At 42.7% G+C, this 20,140-nt stretch overlaps 3 protein-coding genes across 4 annotated transcripts; 2 read left to right on the forward strand and 1 right to left on the reverse strand.

The window, feature by feature from the left end:
• The first annotated feature begins 882 nt into the window (after positions 1-882).
• kdm5ba (lysine demethylase 5Ba) lies at positions 883-12,287 on the forward strand. Of its 2 annotated transcripts, none has more exons than XM_061290669.1 (27): positions 883-1,177; positions 3,722-3,799; positions 3,859-3,981; positions 4,078-4,248; positions 4,360-4,485; positions 4,583-4,691; positions 4,774-4,859; positions 4,930-5,088; positions 5,200-5,319; positions 5,528-5,686; positions 5,862-6,043; positions 6,169-6,331; positions 6,415-6,534; positions 6,661-6,855; positions 7,074-7,255; positions 7,400-7,524; positions 7,600-7,750; positions 7,893-8,013; positions 8,094-8,449; positions 8,996-9,134; positions 9,214-9,393; positions 9,527-9,688; positions 9,797-10,216; positions 10,288-10,360; positions 10,431-10,618; positions 10,870-11,142; positions 11,219-12,287. In XM_061290669.1, exons 1-27 carry the CDS (start codon positions 1,025-1,027, stop codon positions 11,354-11,356), a joined length of 4,452 nt encoding a protein of 1,483 aa, XP_061146653.1. In that variant the 5' UTR covers positions 883-1,024; the 3' UTR covers positions 11,357-12,287. The 2 variants fall into 2 exon arrangements, with proteins under 2 accessions (XP_061146653.1, XP_061146654.1); XM_061290670.1 differs by having other exon boundaries at positions 4,586-4,691.
• Positions 12,288-13,038: 751 nt separating this feature from the next.
• spcs1 (signal peptidase complex subunit 1) lies at positions 13,039-14,050 on the forward strand. The gene is made up of 4 exons (XM_061290672.1): positions 13,039-13,189; positions 13,499-13,558; positions 13,641-13,727; positions 13,819-14,050. Exons 1-4 carry the CDS (start codon positions 13,154-13,156, stop codon positions 13,942-13,944), a joined length of 309 nt encoding a protein of 102 aa, XP_061146656.1. The 5' UTR covers positions 13,039-13,153; the 3' UTR covers positions 13,945-14,050.
• Positions 14,051-14,438: 388 nt separating this feature from the next.
• On the reverse strand, positions 14,439-20,052 carry nek4 (NIMA-related kinase 4). The gene is made up of 16 exons (XM_061290671.1): positions 19,737-20,052; positions 18,711-18,977; positions 18,442-18,639; positions 18,267-18,374; positions 17,991-18,145; positions 17,714-17,858; positions 16,664-17,221; positions 16,545-16,595; positions 16,289-16,429; positions 16,081-16,215; positions 15,896-15,962; positions 15,723-15,823; positions 15,565-15,638; positions 15,254-15,471; positions 15,050-15,183; positions 14,439-14,892 (listed from the first exon to the last, which is right to left on the reverse strand). The coding sequence occupies exons 1-16, from the start codon at positions 19,821-19,823 to the stop codon at positions 14,794-14,796; spliced, it is 2,538 nt and encodes an 845-aa protein (XP_061146655.1). The 5' UTR covers positions 19,824-20,052; the 3' UTR covers positions 14,439-14,793.
• Positions 20,053-20,140: the final 88 nt, after the last annotated feature.

Consider the following 20,140-nt stretch of genomic DNA (forward strand, 5'->3'; position numbering starts at 1 on the left):
GAACGTGTGGTCATTGTCGTTTGCTTACTGTGATGCTGTCAATCAAAAGGTTAGTTTACGCCCATTTGGCTGGATTCCACCAATCGGCCGCGAGGAAGAAGATGAAGCTCATGCTTGTCTGGAACAGATGACCATCATCTGATTGACTGAAAGTGGAATTTAATTTGAATAGAATGTGTTTCCACATAAATGACACCAGCTGTCCGTTTTTTAATGTTATAAATAATATGTATATCTATATGTGCATTTGGTTTATATGTACATTTAACGACATAAATTGCCTCCAGGTCTTGATAGAAATTCACATTCAAATATTAAAAGAAACAGCTTTACTACGTATGGATTGGGCTGCACTAGACCATTTAAAAACAAAGATCCGGTCGAAGCGGATTGATATGTTAGGTCAGTTCGATTTGTGTACCATCCAGTGATCTCTATTTATTTTGGTCCAGCCGGGCGGAGTTAGTGCCAACCCAACCTATCGCGCTTCCTCGTAAAGTGACGAAGCCGCCATGTCTCACGGTGAATAAATCAAACCCACGCAATGGGGGAGTAATCGCTTGTAAGAAAACCACGGAACCAATAATCCTTAAATAGAAATACATTGCGTACAAAAGACTAACCAAGAATAAAGTTCGCTTAAGCGGCTTCTGTTCGGTTTGGAAATAACCTGAAGTGCTGTTTAAAAGTATGCAATCCCTGCCGCCTAATTTTTCTTAGATGTATTATGAACATGAATTAATCTAATTTAAATTAGACCAATTATACATAAAAGTAATTTTATCGTATGACTGTGGTGTTTTTCGTGTGCAATAACGTGCAAAACAAGTCATTTCTGGGTGTCTACTTTTAGAGGCGGAAGCACACAGCTCTTTCGCCCTATCGCTTACAACTAGATAATTCGCCTTTGAGTTGAATGAGTGGGGAATGGATACGGATTGAAATCTGGATTACAAAAACAACAAATTGAGCGTCGGCATCCCATCGAGTACCACTGGACGAGCATCACAACAAAGATGCAAGAATGAGTCAACCACAGCTGAATGAGTTCATTCCTCCCCCGGAGTGTCCTGTTTTTGAGCCCAGCTGGGAGGAATTTGCTGACCCTCTTGCGTACATCAACAAAATACGACCCATTGCAGAGAAAACTGGCATTTGTAAAGTCCGACCGCCACCGGTAAGCCTCCCTTAATATTTGGCATGTTTTTCAACAATTGTGTTGGCGATCTCGGCCTGAGCGCTTGGCCAGGGAAGAGCGTCAAGTCGCAGTCAAAGTTGTGTTTTCTAGACAGCTTTCAACATGGCGGAGTGGGGGCTCGAGAGTTGAATTGGCAGCTAGCTGTGTGTTCTGTTTGCTAACCTTCAAACCCAACCGATCACAAGCCTTTTCAGCACTAAAACACCGAAACGTACATTTAATTTCGACGCCGCAAATTGTCCAACATTCGATCACAATGTTGTGTGAGTTTCCCCAAATCGAATTAAAGGGCTTTTATACATGTAGACATAACTGAGTTTACATTATGGCAAAGTGATCTCAGTGGACTGGAATCTTGCATTTACAGTACTGTTTCTTGTCAGATACTGTTTCAAAATATATTTGATCATTGCAATTCGATGGAATTGGCCTGTGTTGTTTTAGTTTAATATAATCGCCTGTCCGGTGTACAGCTACGGTCCTGGCATCGCTACGTGCTCGGGAACCAGCAGTTTATGGAGAGAAAGGACGCTTTATCACAATGGCCGCAATGTTCCTCTTTTTTTTTTCTTCTTTTTTTTAACACATCTTTCCCCCCCATTAATACATACTGCGCGATACATTAAATACTCGACGATTGTTTTTAGAAGTGCGTGTCGTGTTTGTTTTTGTCCAGCAGCTTGCTTACTTTGTTCTAACTGAGTGGTAATTGTGGCTTCACTTTCACTTGCTTTAACTTGAATATTGGCCAAATGTTTGAACACAGCACGACTTGATCTTTCAAGTAATTTAGCTAACATTATTCCTCATGCATTGTGTTTGGCAAAAGCCACAGCTTTGTCAAGGGTGTGTCCACGCCTCATTAGCCTACTAATGAAATAAAGGCCCAAATCGGATTGAAATGTATTGACAAATATGTACGGGCTTGCCTTTAAAAAAAAAAAAGAAGAGCGATGTCCAGGATGCGAACGTAGTTGAATTTATTTAGAGGACATAAATGCAAGTGTATCACAGTCAAATTGTGGAGCTCTTTATGAGGTTATATCAGGAAATGGCTGGTGTCGCCAACAAATATAGTGTTCAGTTAGTCAGTTGGGCAAAGATGGTGTTGGATAGTCTTTGATCACATTGATGCTTTCTAAGGATTGCCAAATGTTCATTTATTAGCCGTTCAACGTCCTCACTTTGTGTATGCATAATATAGGACTGTCAGAGCCTTGAGGCCTACTTGCACGTAGCCTCTATGAAATTCTTAAAAAGATATGCAACAACAAATTGGTTGTTGTTGTGATGCTTTTCAGTTTCCCAGAGAAATTATGTGTAAAATTCATTAAAAAAAAAAAAATCATAGTCACCACTTGTCTAGCTTTTAGTCAGCAATTTGGACAACCCGTGTGGAAGCTTTCTTTGCTTTCAAGAACTTAAAATTTTCTATTCGGGCTGATCAGTTTTTAAGAATTCCTCAGTTATACTGCATGTATAAAACAATGATGTGTTAAACAATATTACATTAGTTTTATCATGTGAAAAAGTGTCAAAAGCGAAATCCCTATCCTCCAAAGATAGTAGTCCCCCACCATTGGGCCACAGGGATAGATCGAGGAAAAAAATCGTGCTTTTTTTTGTAGCGGTACATATTGTTTGATTGGGAATGTCAGCACCCACACCACACCCGTCGTTGACGAATGGTTGATGATCTGCCAAAAATATGTTCTACCTTGAACAGAGCCTTGGCAGAAAACAAATAGACCATGACTGCAACCTGCGTTGCCTTCAAAATGGCAGATCAGTGATACTCCCCTTCAAACTCCCAGTTTGTGCTTCCAATCCGGACTGGCTATAGTCATATAAAATCCCAGTGCTGCCAAAATTGATATGGGGATTATTCTAAATTACTTAAAACAGATAAATAAAATAACTGTATTTTGATCAAATTATTCAGCAATCCACCTCCAACTACAACATGTCATGTGACTATTTTTCCCCCCGCTGTCATCTGACCAAAGCATGCTTACCATTAAAGCTAGCTAACTGGGGACCCTCTTAAATTCATTTAGGTCATTAGTAAAAGAGCATTTTGTCGAGCCGGGTTAGAACAGAGATGGATGTTTGCCATAATACAAAGCTATTCCTTTGCACGAGTTAACAACTAGGGCAAAATAAGTACGGGGACAAATGAACATGTAGCATTGTCATGTGAAACGGAGTTATCTTCCTGTGTCTAAACCCCATTACCAGCAACAGATATGTATGTGACATTTGGCAGGAAGTTGTGTGGTCTCGTGTAAGATATGTTGCAGAGAGAATAGTCACAGTCTTGTCAGTAGTGAAATGTATTTAGATAACCTCGTTAGGGAATGTTAGCGTTGCAGATGACATCAGCATGTATGCTGGTCAATAATCGAACTGATCAAATTGCCCCATTTAATTGTTCAAGCAAAATAAGTGTTTTGAAAATATTCAAATGGAGCATGCAAAAAGTGTTAGAATTTTCATCTCGTTTTATTATTCTTTTCATTCCAGGAATGGCAGCCACCATTTGCCTGTGACGTTGAAAGATTGAAATTCACACCCCGAATTCAAAGGCTCAACGAGTTGGAGGTATGTTCATGGAACTGTGTATGCCAGTGTGCACACTAACTCGAGTTTGATGTTTTCAGGCTCAGACGAGAGTGAAGCTGAACTTTCTGGATCAAATAGCAAAGTTTTGGGAGCTTCAAGGATGCACGCTGAAAATCCCTCACTTGGAAAGAAAGATTTTAGATCTCTACCAGCTCAACAAGGTGTCTTCAAATTCCGCATTGAAACACACACACAAATGTGAAAATTTCCCTCCAACCTTATAAAAACTAAATTACATTTGGTACTTTGCCGCCCAGCTGGTGAATGACGAGGGAGGTTTCGATGCCGTCTGCAGAGAGCGGCGCTGGACTAAAATCTCCGTCAAGATGGGTTTTGCTCCAGGCAAGGCGGTGGGCTCCCACCTGCGGGCGCACTATGAGCGGATCCTCTACCCATATAATTTATTCCAGACCGGCGACAATCAGCCTGTACGTCCCACCAAATAGTTGTTTTTTTGTTGTGACCGTGTTTTTTTTTGGGGGGGGGGGGGTCACCGTTTCTATTCATTGCCTTCTGTCCTTCAACTTCTGTCTTTGCAGAGAGCCACCTTGACCAACGACACGAAGGACAAGGTGTACACGCCACATGACCTCCCACAGCGCCAGTCCGTGCAGCCTCAGGAGATCTGCAGCATTGCTCGCCGTGCAAAACGGATGAGAGCTGAAGTGAGTGTGCTCTGCCTGTCTAATTCTTCGTGGGTTTTAGCCTTCCCTCATCCTCTTTGTGTCACGTCTTTCTTTTTCCTCACATTGCAAAACTCAGCAGAGAGGCTACTTTAAAAGCGAAGCTGAGGAGGCTCACAAGAATCGTCCTAATCTCAGAAGGAGAATGGGAACATATGTTGCCAAGACGGAGATGGAGCCGGACCCAGGTAAGGACAAGGAGGATGAAGGTCGCGAAGAGAAGTAAATGAAGTTTCAAATCGAAATGACTAATTCATCCGTGTGTTTCAGTGAGCATGTCGATTAAAGAGGAGACCATAGAATGTAACGTCACAGAAGGTTGTGAAGAAAATGGGGCAAATGGCACAGCCAGTAAAGTAAGGATATTGAAGTGCACCGACAATTACTTGGATTTGTTTTTAATTGTTCTAACACAAATGTTTTCAGGTGGAGCAATACATGTGCCTGGTGTGTCACAATGGAAATGAGGAGGACCGCCTGCTGTTGTGTGATGGCTGTGATGACAGCTACCACATCTTCTGTCTCATCCCCCCACTTCCTGAAGTTCCCAAGGGAGACTGGCGATGCCCCAAGTGCCTAGCGCAGGTGAGCGGCCTCCTCTCGACCTTTGGGGGAGTCATATCTTGACGCAATAGCCGGCTCGCCTTTGGAAACAACACGATCCAATTCCAAATGCGTTTCGTCTTTGTTTTGCAGGAATGCGGCAAACCTCAGGTCGCTTTTGGCTTTGAGCAGGCCAGCAGGAGCTACACCCTGCAAACCTTTGGTGACATGGCTGATTCTTTTAAGTCGGATTATTTCAACATGCCCGTTCACGTGAGTGGGGATCCTCGCTGGCGCGGTCTTGTCTGTTTACACAAGTACATGAAAATTACAGGGACTATTGTAACTGAAACGGGGGGAAGGGCATGCAACCATGAAATCTAATTTAAAGTTTCAGTTGACTATGTTGAGCACATTATTATTATTTTCTATCTCCTAAAGTCATTACGAGACAAAATCTTGATCTCTTGACATTTTATAGATGGTTCCGACTGAGCTGGTAGAGAAGGAGTTTTGGCGTCTCGTCAGCACCATCGAAGAGGATGTGACTGTAGAATATGGAGCAGACATTGCCTCCAAGGAGTTTGGGAGTGGTTTCCCCCTGAAGAACAGCCATTTTGAAGTGTCTCCTGAGGACGAGGTACCAGCTGTAGTTACTATGACGACGATGATTTTTAGTTTTGATCTTAATCATACTTCAAAAATTTGATTTTTATTTTTCCTGAACAAGCTATGTAAAACATCCAAATGACCACTATACACTGATGACGGTGGGCTTGGCCATGGTTTGGAGACTTGTGTTCTGTGTTTTACAGCATTACCTAACAAGTGGCTGGAATCTTAACAACATGCCAGTGCTGGATGCCTCGGTGCTGACTCACATTACAGCCGACATCTGCGGGATGAAGTTACCTTGGCTCTATGTGGGCATGTGCTTCTCCTCCTTCTGCTGGCATATTGAGGACCACTGGAGCTACTCGATCAACTACTTGCACTGGTACGCTTTCTTAGTACTGTGTGGTGTTGAAGAGATTCATTTTTATACATTACTCCTTTTTTTATTGATTTATTTTTTTAGCTTTTTTCATGATTAGAATTGTATTTATTTTTATTTCTGTGCAGGGGTGAGCCGAAGACCTGGTATGGGGCGCCGGGTTACGCCGCAGAGCATCTGGAGGGGGTCATGAAAAAACTCGCTCCTGAGCTGTTTGAGTCACAGCCAGACCTCCTCCATCAACTCGTCACCATCATGAATCCTAACACGCTGATGAACAACGGCGTCCCGGTAAGGCACACTCAATGAGCACCTAAATAAATACAATTCCAAGAAGAGTACACATGGAAATTTGATTGGCTTTCTACTTGTAGATCTATCGCACAAACCAATGTGCGGGGGAGTTTGTCATCACGTTCCCCAGAGCGTACCACAGCGGATTCAACCAAGGTTTCAACTTTGCTGAAGCGGTTAACTTCTGCACCATGGACTGGGTAAGGCACCGACTCGAAGGTCTAATATTGCATTTTAATCCGGACTCTGTGTTTGTTCTGTCAAGATGTACAGAGGAGTCTGCGGTGTAAAGCTAACAGAGTTTTTATTTGTCAATTCCTCGTCAGATGCCTGTTGGGCGAGGCTGTGTGAAACACTACCGCCAGTTGAACCGGTATTGTGTCTTTTCCCACGACGAAATGGTCTGCAACATGGCCTTCAAGGCAGAAACGGTGGATGTGGAACTGGCGTCCGCCGTGCACAAGGAGATGGCCGCCATGATCCAAGAAGAAGAGGAGCTTAGAGAGAAGACCAACAAGATGGTGAGGAGGTTGACACTTTGCTCCACAGTTTTTAATTGCCTTGTCAACTGTTAGAGTATCTGGTCATACCAAAGTCTATGACTTTGTTTCTGTCTCAAGGAGATTAGGGTTTAACACATTGTATTTATCAAACACCCAACGGACCAACCCCCCACCCCCCCTCACAGCTGTTCTGTTTTTGTCTTAAAGCATTAATGACTGTGAATTTGTATCCCCAGGGTGTGGTGCAAACCCGGCAAGTCGATTATGAGCTGCTCCCTGATGAGGAGCGTCAGTGCTGCAAGTGTTGGACCACCTGCTACCTGTCTGGCATCACTTGTGTCTGCAGTCCCGGCAAGGTGGTCTGCCTGTACCACGCCCAGGACTTGTGCTCCTGTCCACTGAGCGACCGAATACTCCAGTGAGTGTTACAAAAAGATCAATTATTGAAAAACAACTAGTGTTCAAAGACCAAGATGTTAAGCTTGCACTGAGGTTATTAATGGAAATGGTTCTTTTGAAGCTTGCCTTTTTCATCTCATGTATTTTTTTTTTCCCCCCCTAGTTACAAATTTACACTGGATGAGTTATACCCCATGATGGCAGCTGTGAAGCGGCGTGCAGAGTCCTATAAGGAGTGGCTGTGTGCTGTGCAAGGCATTCTGGAGAAGAAAGAAAGCCACAAGAAAGGTGAGATTGATTTAAAACAGATGATTACCCGGAATTATTTTTTGTCTTCTAAAAGAATAGTCTTTGTCTGTTTAGGTCTGGAAGAGCTTCACAGCCTGGTGGAGCAGGCTGAGACAAAAGGGTTCCCACGAACCGCCCTCTTGGACCAGCTGCGCGTTGTTGCTGTAGAAGCTGATAAAGTCGCTGTGGTGGCCCAACAACTTCTCAATGGGAAGAGGCAGACGAGGTAGCCACTGTGTACCAGTGCGATTTTCTTTTAAGTCTGAAAGGACATGACCAATCATTACTTCCCACATCAAAGTTTCATGCTCTTCATTACCTGCGTCCAAAGCTTCAGTCGTTGTGACTCTTTCCTTCTAATGTTGCAGGTATCGTTCTTGTGGGGGGAAGTCTCAAAGCCAGAACGAGTTGAGTGTGGATGAGCTTCGATCGTTTGTACAACAGTTGGACAACCTGCCATGCAACATCAGACAGGCACCTTTACTGAAGGTTGTTGACAATTTTAAATGTAGAGCCCCGACTGTGCTTTTAGTATTTGAACCCTAATCACAATTGCATGTGCCTTTCAGGACCTGCTGAAAAGGGTTGATGAATTCCAGCAGCGCAGCGAAAGGCTTCTCTCTGATGAGTCTCCTAACTCAGTCGAGCTTCAGGAGCTGCTGGATCTGAGCCTGGGCCTTGATGTAGAGCTCCCCCAGTTGCCTCTGCTCAGGGAGAGGCTGGAGCAGGCCCGCTGGCTGGAGACGGTGAAGCAAGCCAACAGCAGGCCGGACAACCTCTGCCTGGACACCATGAGGAGGCTGATCGACCAAGGGGTCGGGTTAGCGCCGCACAGCTCTGTGGAAAGAGCCATGGCACGTCTGCAGGAGCTCCTGACGGTGTCTGAGCAGTTGGAGGAGCGGATGCTCGGCCTCATGAAAGCCAGGTGAGGACAGAGGCGTGCTTGTGTTTCCAAGCAAAAACAGATCAGGTTCACAGCCATTCAATACCCTTGCGATGGGTGGTATCGTTACGCTACTCATGAAATATTTCACATATTAAAACACATTGTAGTCTAAAGTTTACAGGCACTTGAGCTATTTCATTCGTGAATGTCTGTTCGATAACTTTCACATGCAACAAAATATCCCTTTTAGGTTTCACATGAGTCTTTGTATCGTTAGTCATTGCTTTCCTAATAGAGAAACATTTTCAAGTTCATTTTTACCACAGTTTTCCCCTTCTGGACCTCAAAATTCATTTTCTCTCCCCGCTTTTCTCTTGCCAAGATATCAAGTTGTGACTTGGAAGCCCGACGTTCATTCCCGCCATCTTTAAATACCTCCTGGCTAACCACTCCCTTACTATTCTGCACAAAATAAATCGAGGAAATAATCTTGTTAAATTGATAAGGCTGGCACAGTATTAGAGGGGAAAGTATTGAAATGACTTGATATGGATGAATGAATTGATCATGCATGTCTTCTCGCAGTCCCCATCACAGTATCGAAACCCTTGATGGCGCTTTACAAGAAATGGAAAATGTCCCCGCCTATCTGCCAAACTGCCTGCAGCTGAAGGATGCAGTGGTCAAAGCCAAGAAATGGCTTCATGAAGCTGAAGCCCTGCAGGTAAAGTGGACACTTCTTGAAATGTTTGACCGAGAGTAACCCGGCTGGCCGTCTAATCGTTGCCATTGCACGCTTTCAGCTCGGGGGACGTATCCCCCTGCTCGAAAGCCTCTCTGAGCTGGTTCTCAGAGCAGAAGGCATTCCAGTGAGACTCGACCCTCTCAGTCGATTGGAAGCTCTAATTGGTGACGTGCAGACATGGAAGGAAAGCGCAGCGAAAACATTCCTGCTCAAAAACTCGCCCTTTTCGCTTTTGGAGGTATGTCAAGCATTTTAATAGTCTTTGGGTTTACGGTGGTTTTTCCACTGGCTGTGCCACACTAAATATTATTATTGAAGATATATATTTGACCATATCTCCATTTTTTTTCCCCTTGCATTTGTATTTGCAGGTTCTGTGCCCAAGGTGTGATGTAGGAGCTGGGCTTCCTAGGTCAAGATCTAAGAAAACAAAAGAGGGAACACAGATCAATAAGAGACCCGCCGGCGTAAAGCTGGACTCGCTCTATGATGTGGAAAAGGCTCTTTCGGAAAGCAAAAGCTCCGCCTCTGCTGTGAGTGTCACTTCTGATGTAAAGTAATTTGACTGGCATTTTAATTACGCTTGCTTGGGAAGAAATCTTCTCGCACATTACGAACAACAAAATCTTCTCCGGTGACAGATGGCCACCCTCGATGATGTCCGTGACAAGGAGATGGAAACCTTGTTGGTGTTGAGGGCTTCAAACGAGTCCAAGCTTCTTCCTGCTGAGAACTGTTGTGCACTTAGCGTTTGTGTTTGCCATAAGGCGCCCTCGGGGGCCATGGTGCAATGCGAACTCTGTCGCGAGCTTTTCCACAGTGGGTGCGTCGTAGCAAGCGCCGACCTCAAATACGGCCAAGTCTGGCTTTGCCCCTTTTGCCAGCGTTCAAGGAAGCCGCCCCTGGACAAAGTCTTGCCTCTGTTGGCGTCACTGCAGAGGATTCGGGTCCGATTGCCCGAAGGAGACGCGCTGCGCTTCCTCATCGAGCGGACGGTGCAATGGCAGCACAGAGTTCAGCAGGCCTGTACAGATGGACTGCTGGAGGAAGTGTCAAAAATGGTCAGTGGTCTGTCAGATTTGCATCAGGGCATGTGGAGTTGTTTGCTATATTCTGTGTGTTTACGTTTCAGGGGAAGAACAGATCAAGAATATTGCAAAAGAATGCCTTTTTTTATACAGAACACCAGTGCGTTCCACTACAGGGTTAGTTTAAACTGTGGGTGTATTATTTTGTCTTTTTTTGTCTGGTGCCAATTGTGAATGCCTTTCCCAGGACTTGGCTCAGAGCTGGAGGAGCTGATGGTGGAGGGGTTCCTCCTGCAGGTCACCCTTCCAGAGACTGAGCAACTTTATACATACCTGCTGTACACTCTGGCTCCTCTGCCCACTCAGAGATCTCCTTGTAACAAAAGGACAGAAGATGATGAGCTGCGGAGAGAGAGTACAAAACACCATAAAAAGGTATTGAGTCATTTTTGGACCCTTGCTTCTTTGCAAGGCCATCATGAGCAGATTTCCATCAGCAATAGACACAATTAGGGCAAGTACTAGTCTTATTTCACGGTATCGATATTGTGGAGGCTGTCGATACAATCGTCCGATACTTACGGCAAAGTAGTTGGTGCTATACTGCAGCGAGTTATGGATTATAACGTTAACCCAATACAAGAAACAACTCATTAATCCAATTTATCTGACATGTGTTTCGACAGAGTGGAGGCTCAAATCACAGTAAAGAGGCGCTGAGCATTCAGAGCAAAAGGACCAAGCGACGCAAGGAAACCTCTGATTCTCAGCACTCCGGGAAGGCCAAGAGGTGTTGCAAAAAGAAGTCTAAGAGGAGACGTGACCGGAGCGAAGAAAGGAGTAGTTGCTCCCCCACACACAGAGCGTCAGAACCTGCTGCATCCGCTTCCGCGTCCGATTCGGACGAGGATTATTCGTTGTGCGCCGCGCCGTGGTGCAGAGAGCCGGAAGGAGACGAGGTGTGTTTGATTACCGCACAGCCGGCACTGAACTTGTTTTTTAACTATCAAGGATCCTGTTTTGTTGTCTTTCCAGTTAAACTGGGTCCAATGCGATGGCAGCTGCAATCAGTGGTTCCACCAGGTCTGCGTGGGACTGTCTGCCGAGCGTGCCGAGACGGAAGACTATATTTGCATAAGCTGCACACAGCCAGACTTTGACCGAGGGGACTGAAGACCAAAAAGTGACTTTTTGAAGGATCAGCAGTTGATTTGCAGCACGCAGCACTTGACGTGCACACCTAAACTCCGCTCCCCCCTTTACCTTGCGGCTAGCCCTTAATGAACACGGTGCTAATCACTCGTCTTCTACGTTACCACAGTTCTCTCAGCACTGTTTTTGCCACGCGGCTGCTGCTTCAGCCAATCAGCTTATTCGCTCCAAAACGTTCCAAAAAGAACAGTGCAGGGACTTTTAATCCAAACGTCAAATAATATCACATCCAGCAGTTATTTTTCTTCCTCCCCCAGCCCGTGTCTAAACAATGTGAAATTTTACCTGTAGAGTCTTCTTCATCAAAGCAATAACTGAATTCATGAATCCCAGTTCACTTTCAAGAAATCCCAATAGAATGCCTTGTCAAAGTGAAACCCTGCTTAGAATTCACCTCTTGAGTCCGATGATGCTCCAAAACAGTTCAGGTAAAAAGAAAGTTGAGGAAGGTCACACAGATTCCTATTGGTATGTGGGGTGGATTATACAGTTGTCCCTTTACACTTCTCCTGACATGATTTTTGTCAGTATCCCGTATTTTGTGGGGGGAATGAGGGGTGTCAATGTTCTGTTAGAATGGACATTCACAAATTCTGACATGATTTTTGTCTGTATCCCGTATTTTGTGGGGGGGGATAGGGGGTGTCAATGTTCTGTTAGAATTGATAGTCACAGTCAGAAAGGACTTCCCGACATCCAAGGAATGTACATTTTCTTTTTGGGTGCAGCTCTTCCCTGTAAGATTAAGGTTGAACATATGCTGGATTTAGATTTAACACAGATTGTTTGATTTATTCGCCACGGGTATGACTTTTATGCTACTATGGCTAAATAATATAATTCATATGTTGCCGTTTGCAATTTAAAAATAAAAAAAAAGTTTGTTCCCAAATGTATGAAAGTTCTTCACTCATATCCTACTTAATGGCTTCGTTAAACAAAAATAAACTATTTCAGCATGTACTTGAAAGATTCACTCTTGCAAATGACACAACAAATTCACATTTGTAGCAGATGTGCCACTTCCTCATTTCGATGTGTTTATAGCTCGCAATTATTCAGGGTTGGGAAGAACACTTACCAAACAATACAATGACAAATGTACATAAAATGATTTGTAATGTGTTTTATGGTGTGAAAAAATGGTAATCTTACAAAGCGTCAAGACTAAAACAATACCACTTTGGCTATTTTATGTCTTCGGTTTATTATTAGGCTGAATTTAGAATGCTCAATCACTATTTGAACAATGAAAAGACTTTACATTTTACATCATGTTGGGATTCAAACCCACTTTTCCACCAGACGAGATTCTTCTCGCGAGATACTCATTTATCGCGGAAACGGAAGCGTCTAAGGTGACGTCATAAAAAACGGCCCCGAGATGGGTCCGTCTAGTGCTGTGCATTCCAGTTCTTTTCGGTGAACTGAATCGTTAGAATCAATTCACTCAGAAGATCCGTTCAAACGAACAGTTCAATGAATCCCCTCCAAAACACACACACTGATACGGCTTTTTATTTATTTATTTTTTTACATCCAGTGGACACAACCCATACACATCAAACAATACAACTATCATATGAACTGAAAAAAGAACGAATCACTGTAGGAAGTGATTCGGTCACGCTCGTTCACTGAAAAGATCTGTTCCTTTGAACGAATCACTCACGAGCCAACACTAGGTCCTTCTTTATGTGACGTATCTTTGCTCGCTAGAAATTACGTTGCGCTAGCTGTTCGGATCGAAGAAGAAATATGCTGTCAATGTTTGACTCAATTCCCACACATATGGTAAATTTGATATCGTCGATGCTATTGTGTCACGGCACGATCCAGTCTGAGCTCCTTATTCTGTTTGCATTTGCGAAACGTTTGATGCTACTTGTTATGCTGCTAGCCAACGTTATTCTCCTCATCAAAACATCGATCAAACTCATCAAACGTAGTTTTAATACAAAATCTCCCTGTCGTTGACCGGCCCGTTTATTAAATTGTTTAATAATGTTTACAATCGATCTTAACCGCTCGAGCAATTCCAATAAGGATTCACCACCTGCTTTCACGTTGAACTGTGATGTTGCTTGCTTTTATTTGTTATAGGATTATAAAGGCCAGAAACTGGCCGAACAGATTTTCCAAGGGATAATCCTCGTCTCTGGGGTAACTATGCAACTATATCAACACACAACTACATCAGCCCATCATTCTCACCTTATTCAATTGATTGGTTTCTCGCTTTTAGGTAATTGGATTTGTGTATGGGCTTATCGTTCAACAATTTGGATGGACTGTGCTCATAGTCATGACTGGATTTGCTATCTCATGCATTGTAAGTTTTTTGGGATACTTTCTGTTTTACAGTTATGTTTAAAGTTTGCAATGCTAATAGGTGATTTTACTTTTATTTATTTTTTATAAAGCTGACCCTACCTCCATGGCCAATGTACAGAAGGCATCCCCTACCTTGGCAGCCTGTTATACCAGAGAGCAGTGGGGAGCCCAGCCAAAAGTCTCAGGAGACTCAAAAGAAAAAGAAGCATAAATAACTACTTATAATCTTGGTAGTTGACACGTTTTTTACATTGGAAATATTTCTTGAATTTATCTTACAGCCCCAGGTGTTTGTCTGAAATACAGATCCAATACAATTTGTGCATTCGTTGTCTCTGTTGAATGAAACCCTCAGTAATATGTACTTGTGTTAAATTGATGATGGTATTTATTTATTGATACTGTTGCTGGCTACATCAGCAACAACTCAACTGTTTTACACGCTAGTGACCCTGTAGTCAGGCAAAAAAAATAAAATAAATATATATATTTTTAAAGAGACATTCCAGTGGCCTAATAGAAATCTGACCAATTAAAAAAATGCTTATTACAAGATCCGCAACAAAGCAGCAAGGGCTGTCAAAAAGGCACTTTGACCATTCATGGAAATGAGGCCTTAATCAGGGACCCGCATAATTCTATGTCGTAAAGGACGTTGCTGCTTTATGACATAGAATTGCCACAAGACTCATGAAGGAAAAGGTCAGAGTATTTTTGGAAAGGCTTTATCAGAAATAATTTTATTGTTAATATCTATGATACAACATGTCTATAAGACTAAAATAATTATTACTGGTATCTGGCTCACGCAATAATTTAACAAACTAAGAACTCGATTACAGCACGTTACGTGTCAACGTAGTTTAACCTTTTTGCATAGACATAATGAAAAATACAAAACTAGAAGTTAATGATATGAATAATGTTATGTACATGTCATTGTTTTGCATGGTGTCAATGTAAAAAGTGACAAATGAGAATCTTTATGTACTGTAGAAAGGAAGTGGCACTTGCTTCATTGGTGAAAGCTCTAGTCAGTTGTTCTTTCTTTAAGTGTTCTTTTTCTAAACCTCGAAGGCGACCTCCTCGAAGAATTTCAGCTGTCTCACCATCACAGCATAAGCGTGATACTTGTCATCACCCATCTGCTGACGAAGGCACAGCTGCAGTGAGAAAGGAGTGAAAAAGAGTGATGCTCTTGTCCTCTCTTGACACTTTTGTCTTAACCAATCGGATTAGTTTTCAACTTTGCACAGTAGGAAAAAAAAATATATGGACACAATGTGTCCGATGTTACTTGCAACATTCCTAAAAACATACTTCGCGTTTATCGTCGTCCTCCTCCTCCATGGTTTCCAGGACTTTGTCCAAGAGCTTGACCCCCAGGCCCTTCACAACATTAGTTCTCAAGTGCTCGATGGCCCTCCTGATCTTGGCTGGACCTGACTTGGAGCCTTTATGAAGGGAAAATATTGTTAAGCACACCACAACGGTGACGATGTCAGTACGATGGTAACATCTGACCTATTGGGATTTCACCGAGTGACAAGTTCTCCGCTTCCTGTCGAGCCTTGCCGTGGAGCACAAGGGTGTCCCTGTACTTTCTGTTAAGTTTGAATTCTGGCAACAACGTAGCGTCACATTCATGTTTGTCCACCTCATTCACGCCGTTTCCACCATCCATCCTCAAGGTTTGGGTCATCATGTGGACTAAATCCTGCATGTCTTTGGATTCGGCTCTCCTGCACAGAACACGCGTGGAGTTGATCTTGAAACAGGACGGCACTTTAAAATATATATATATTTTGAGGTCCTTCTCTGCTGTGCTGGCTCACCTTTCCCTGCCATCTCCTTCTGCATGCTCTGTGGAGCTTGTGGAAGAGGCATACTCATCTTCATCCTTTTGAAGCTTTAATAAATCACAGCCAAATTGGGATATTTGCCACTTCTATTAAAACCTCAAAGTTGAAGGAACCGCAAGTGTATGTCATACCTTATTGGACTGAGTAATAAAGTCTGAAACAGAATTGGAAACTGGGATGTTGTAGTGTTGGGCCTTGGAAGTGGTAACATCATAAGATGACCTTACAGCACCTGGAGGAGGAATTATCATAGTTTCACCATGATGAATTCTGTGCGTCATCTTTTGTCAAACTCTGACTCTACCTGACTGGGAGGCGGGGTCTTGGGATTGCCTCAGTCTCCTTCTTTCTCGAGCAGAGAGAGGACGCTCCTGAAAGTTAACATTTAGTTTTATTGTGTGGATACATCGATGTCATTTATGATAAACAATAATAAATAAAACATTTAAAAAAATAATAAAATCAATATTAAATAAACAATCATTTTACCTTTGGCAAATTAAATAATCCATCCCCACAAGATTTCAATATTTCATTCTCTGATTTATTGCTCTGTGTGCTTCCCCTCCTAGGTTCTAACAATGTTTCGATAGGACGAGGAGGCAGGGGCCGGCGAGGTTTTGCCTAAATGATAAAAGATGCATATGGTTGGAAAAGTATTTTTTTACCTAACATTCTTCACATCCACTATCGTTACCTTCTGTTGATCCCCATCTGTGTGTCTTGTGTCCCTCCCACTCAACTCAAGTGAGACAGCAGGTTCTTTGGCTGTGAGAACCGGAGCACTGCTTACATTCTGTTTGTTGATTTGTAACGGAAAGTCTTGTTCAGGAGGTTCCTTAACAGAAACAATGAGTTAAAGACTTTCAAGTACGTGAACATCTGTCTTCAGGTTGATAGCATGAGACCTATTTGATTTATTAAAGCTGAAAGAATATGGACAACTTTCTTACAACTGTTGGAGGGAATGGTTGGAGGAGCTTTTCTGTAGATTCCAAATTGTCCTGAAAAGATAACAAAACATGAGGATCCCCCTACAAACACGCAAGCGAGATCTCTATTGTTAACTTACTTGTTGCGTTCCAGCTCCATTGACAGGTTTCACTGAGTCACTTTTACACTCAATATTCATCTCCATTTTTTCTGAGGGGATTCTTTGAGTAGATCTCTTCTCAAGCTCACTACCTTGCTCCACTTCAAGTTTTGGATCCTGCATGTTAGCTTCTCGAAGGAGCTCCATTGTGTCCTCCTTTTCATCATTAGCTGCCATCTTTTTATCAAAGACGGAATAGGTGTCCCGAAACGGACGAAACCCATTCGATACTTTTCCCTCATCCGCTCCTCTTTTGCCAGCTGCTGACGGCGGCTTTAGTGGGGGCTTAGCATGTGGAGGAGGGGGAGAGGGCTCCTTCTTCTCAAGCTGTTGGTGTGCCGCAGCTAATCGAGGTGTCTCTAATGGCCTCTGTAAGGCATCTCCATCCTCCTGTGGATACATGTCAACTTGGATTTTGTCGATGGTTGCCATGGATGTAATGCTGCTTTTGAGAGGATCGGGTGAAGATTGCCTGGGCGGAACTGGGTTGCAGTCTATAGGACCATTGTGATTTGGGGGCAGTTGTGATTTGTCTTTCTGTACAATGAATACACACAAAATATATATATCTATAATTATTCCAGAATATCTTCATTTTGTCTTTTTCAGTTGTAAAATATTTATAACATTTTATAAAAACAGACTAAATATTTATACTTAGGGTTTGGTTGATATTATGTCTTATAATATTACTTTGCTAACTGAATCATGATACTAAATTAAGGTCCATGTGCTCATTAACATTCGCCAAAAACTGTCTATGATGATAATGACTCTTTAGTCCAGTTCAAAGACATATGAGGTTATGGCGCACACCCAATTTATATGTATAAGTATGCCTTTATGACCTCAAGCTAGAAGGGAAAATGTTCTCTTCCAAACTGTTCCAGTATATGACGTTGGCACAATGAAAGTTGAAGATTCCGAATCAAAATAATTGGTTAGGAGGTGCACCTAATTACCTATTTTGCACGTTTGTTTGCTTGTTTGTTTATTTTTCCAGCATATTACATTTATATATTCACCGACCTGTTTCAACCTGGGAATGGGCTCCGGCTGAGGACTTGGAGTAAGTCGCTCAGGTTTTGTCTGAGGCTGCGCCGTAATAGCTACATCGTTGTTTCTGATGTCAATGCTGCCACCAGCAACTTTTTTTCTTGACTTAGACGTTTTTCTGAGGAGCAAAAACCAGAAAAGGTTATTATCAACATTTCTCTAAACACAAGAGTTGAGTACAGTGAGAAAGCAAAAGTATGAATGAACAAATGGAGATAAAGCGCAACCCGGTTTTGTCTTTCTAACTTACTCCTTGGTGGCCTCCAGGAACATGGCAATTTGTCGCTTGATGTAAGGTTGCCGAAGGATGAGTTTGACATCTGGTCTGTCGTCTGGCCTTTTACACAACATGCGCTTGATCAACTCTCCTAGCTGGGGGTCGTATTTACTTGGCATCTGCGGTAGCTGAGAGAAGAAACCAATAATTGAACGCTCACCGTGGATTTATGGCTACAGTTGACGCTTACAAATCAGAGCTTTGGCATCTTCTTGTCCACACATAGTAAGACATAAAAATAGTTCCTACCCTTCCTTCCACAATGCGGTAGACCAACGAGTTCATATCCTTGGCATTGAAGGCGTGTTTTAGTGTCGACATTTCATACACACAGCAACCCAGGGCCCACACATCTGACTGAAAAAAACAACAACAATGATCAAGCCTTTCAGTAGACAACAGCAAGATGAGATGAAGGCAATACCTTGTGATTATAGGGTTTATTAGAAAAGAGCTCTGGACTCATGTAGTAAGGGGTCCCGATAAGTGTGCTAGCCATATCATTCTGGTTCTCCAATACTCTTGCAATGCCAAGGTCCCCAACTTTGATTATGTTGGTTTTTGTCAGAAAGATATTCTGTGTTTTAAGATCCCGATGAAGGATGTTCCTTTCATGAAGGTACTGGAAGTGAATGCAAAACAAGTGAATTTGGGCTTATTTGCATTCATCATTTGGATTCATATGCAACATACCTGGAGTGCCATGGCAATCTGGACAAACCACTCCACGACCTGCCGCTCTGGGAGCAGCTCTCCCTTTTGCTGTTTGAGTCTGTGGTAGAGGTCGCCTCCTTCACAGAAGCCCATCACTATGTAAAGCTGGAGGTCTGTTCCTTCCCAGGATTCCCTGTATGTTACGATGTTGGGATGTCTGAGCTGGGACAGAAGCTGAGCCTCCTGCTCTGCAGCACGACGTTCCCGTTTTGAGGAGGTGGTCAAATTCAGCTTCTTTATGACATACTGTGGGGTAGGAAATGTGCAATAGTTCACATTGATGCGTTATAACATTTATTGACACATAAATATAGTGAAACTATGGTTGTGTGCTGGGAGACACTGGAAAAGTCAGAGCTAAGATTTGAACAGCCAACACTCAAAACTGTGAGGCAGATGTTAATCAGCAAAACATTATGCCGTCCCACTTTATTTATTTGATACTAAATGAAATTATTTGTGAGTAATTGTCGACAATAACTTGATCTCAAGGCTGTATGATAATTTAAAGCTTTGAAACAGAAATGTAGTTGGAAAATTGTGAACATGTTAATGAAGGCTTAATACTCGTTAGTTTGTCCTGTACTTTTGCGCTATATTCTGACTGTCTGCTGTATGCACACTTGCTCCATTTTTGCTCCTCTTATTTATTATGTTATTTGTTTATTTATTCATCACTCTTATTTATTCATTGTTTGTGCCTTTGACTTTTGATCAAATGCTCCGAACTGCTGCAAAAATTAATTTAAAAAATACCTGGAGGGCGTACTTTATTTTTTATTTTTTTACAGCTACTACAGGAACAGTTTTGTATTTCTTTTGGTGCTCATAACGCTTCCTTTGTTGTAGTTCATACTGTTAATATAAAAAGGCTCAGTTCGCTCCACAGCCTTCTCAAATTTCATGTAAACAAACTTAACACTTCAAGGCTAGCTGCTACACCGCGCTAGCTATACACAAAGTCACTTAAATAACCTTACATTTCCAAATAAATACGCATCTAACCTGTTTTCGGTCTATTCTGTGCTTCACCAGGTTCACCTCCCCGTAGCTCCCTTTCCCAACCACCCTGATAAAAATATAATTATCCATCTTTCTTCAAGATTCTTCATAACCGGGCCGGACGACACATAGGTCACTCAACACTCGCTCCGAAAGGATACGTGTTTATGCGACCCATCGGGCAACTAAAAGGTCTGCAAAAATCATGAATCGTGTTCTATAAAAGTTGGACGCTGTCGTAGTGGGAAGATTGGATTTTGAAAAGCAGGAAACCATCATTGAGGTCACTAGGCAACTAGCAGACGATCGAGGGAAGGTCCATAAAGCACCCCAGTAGAAGCTACTGCCACCTATCGGTTGGAAAATTAACTGCTGGCAAGTGTTTTTTTTTGGCCAGTAGATGGCAG

This window comes from Syngnathus typhle, linkage group LG11, assembly GCF_033458585.1.
Source record: "Syngnathus typhle isolate RoL2023-S1 ecotype Sweden linkage group LG11, RoL_Styp_1.0, whole genome shotgun sequence".
NCBI classification, from domain to species: Eukaryota; Metazoa; Chordata; class Actinopteri; order Syngnathiformes; family Syngnathidae; genus Syngnathus; species Syngnathus typhle.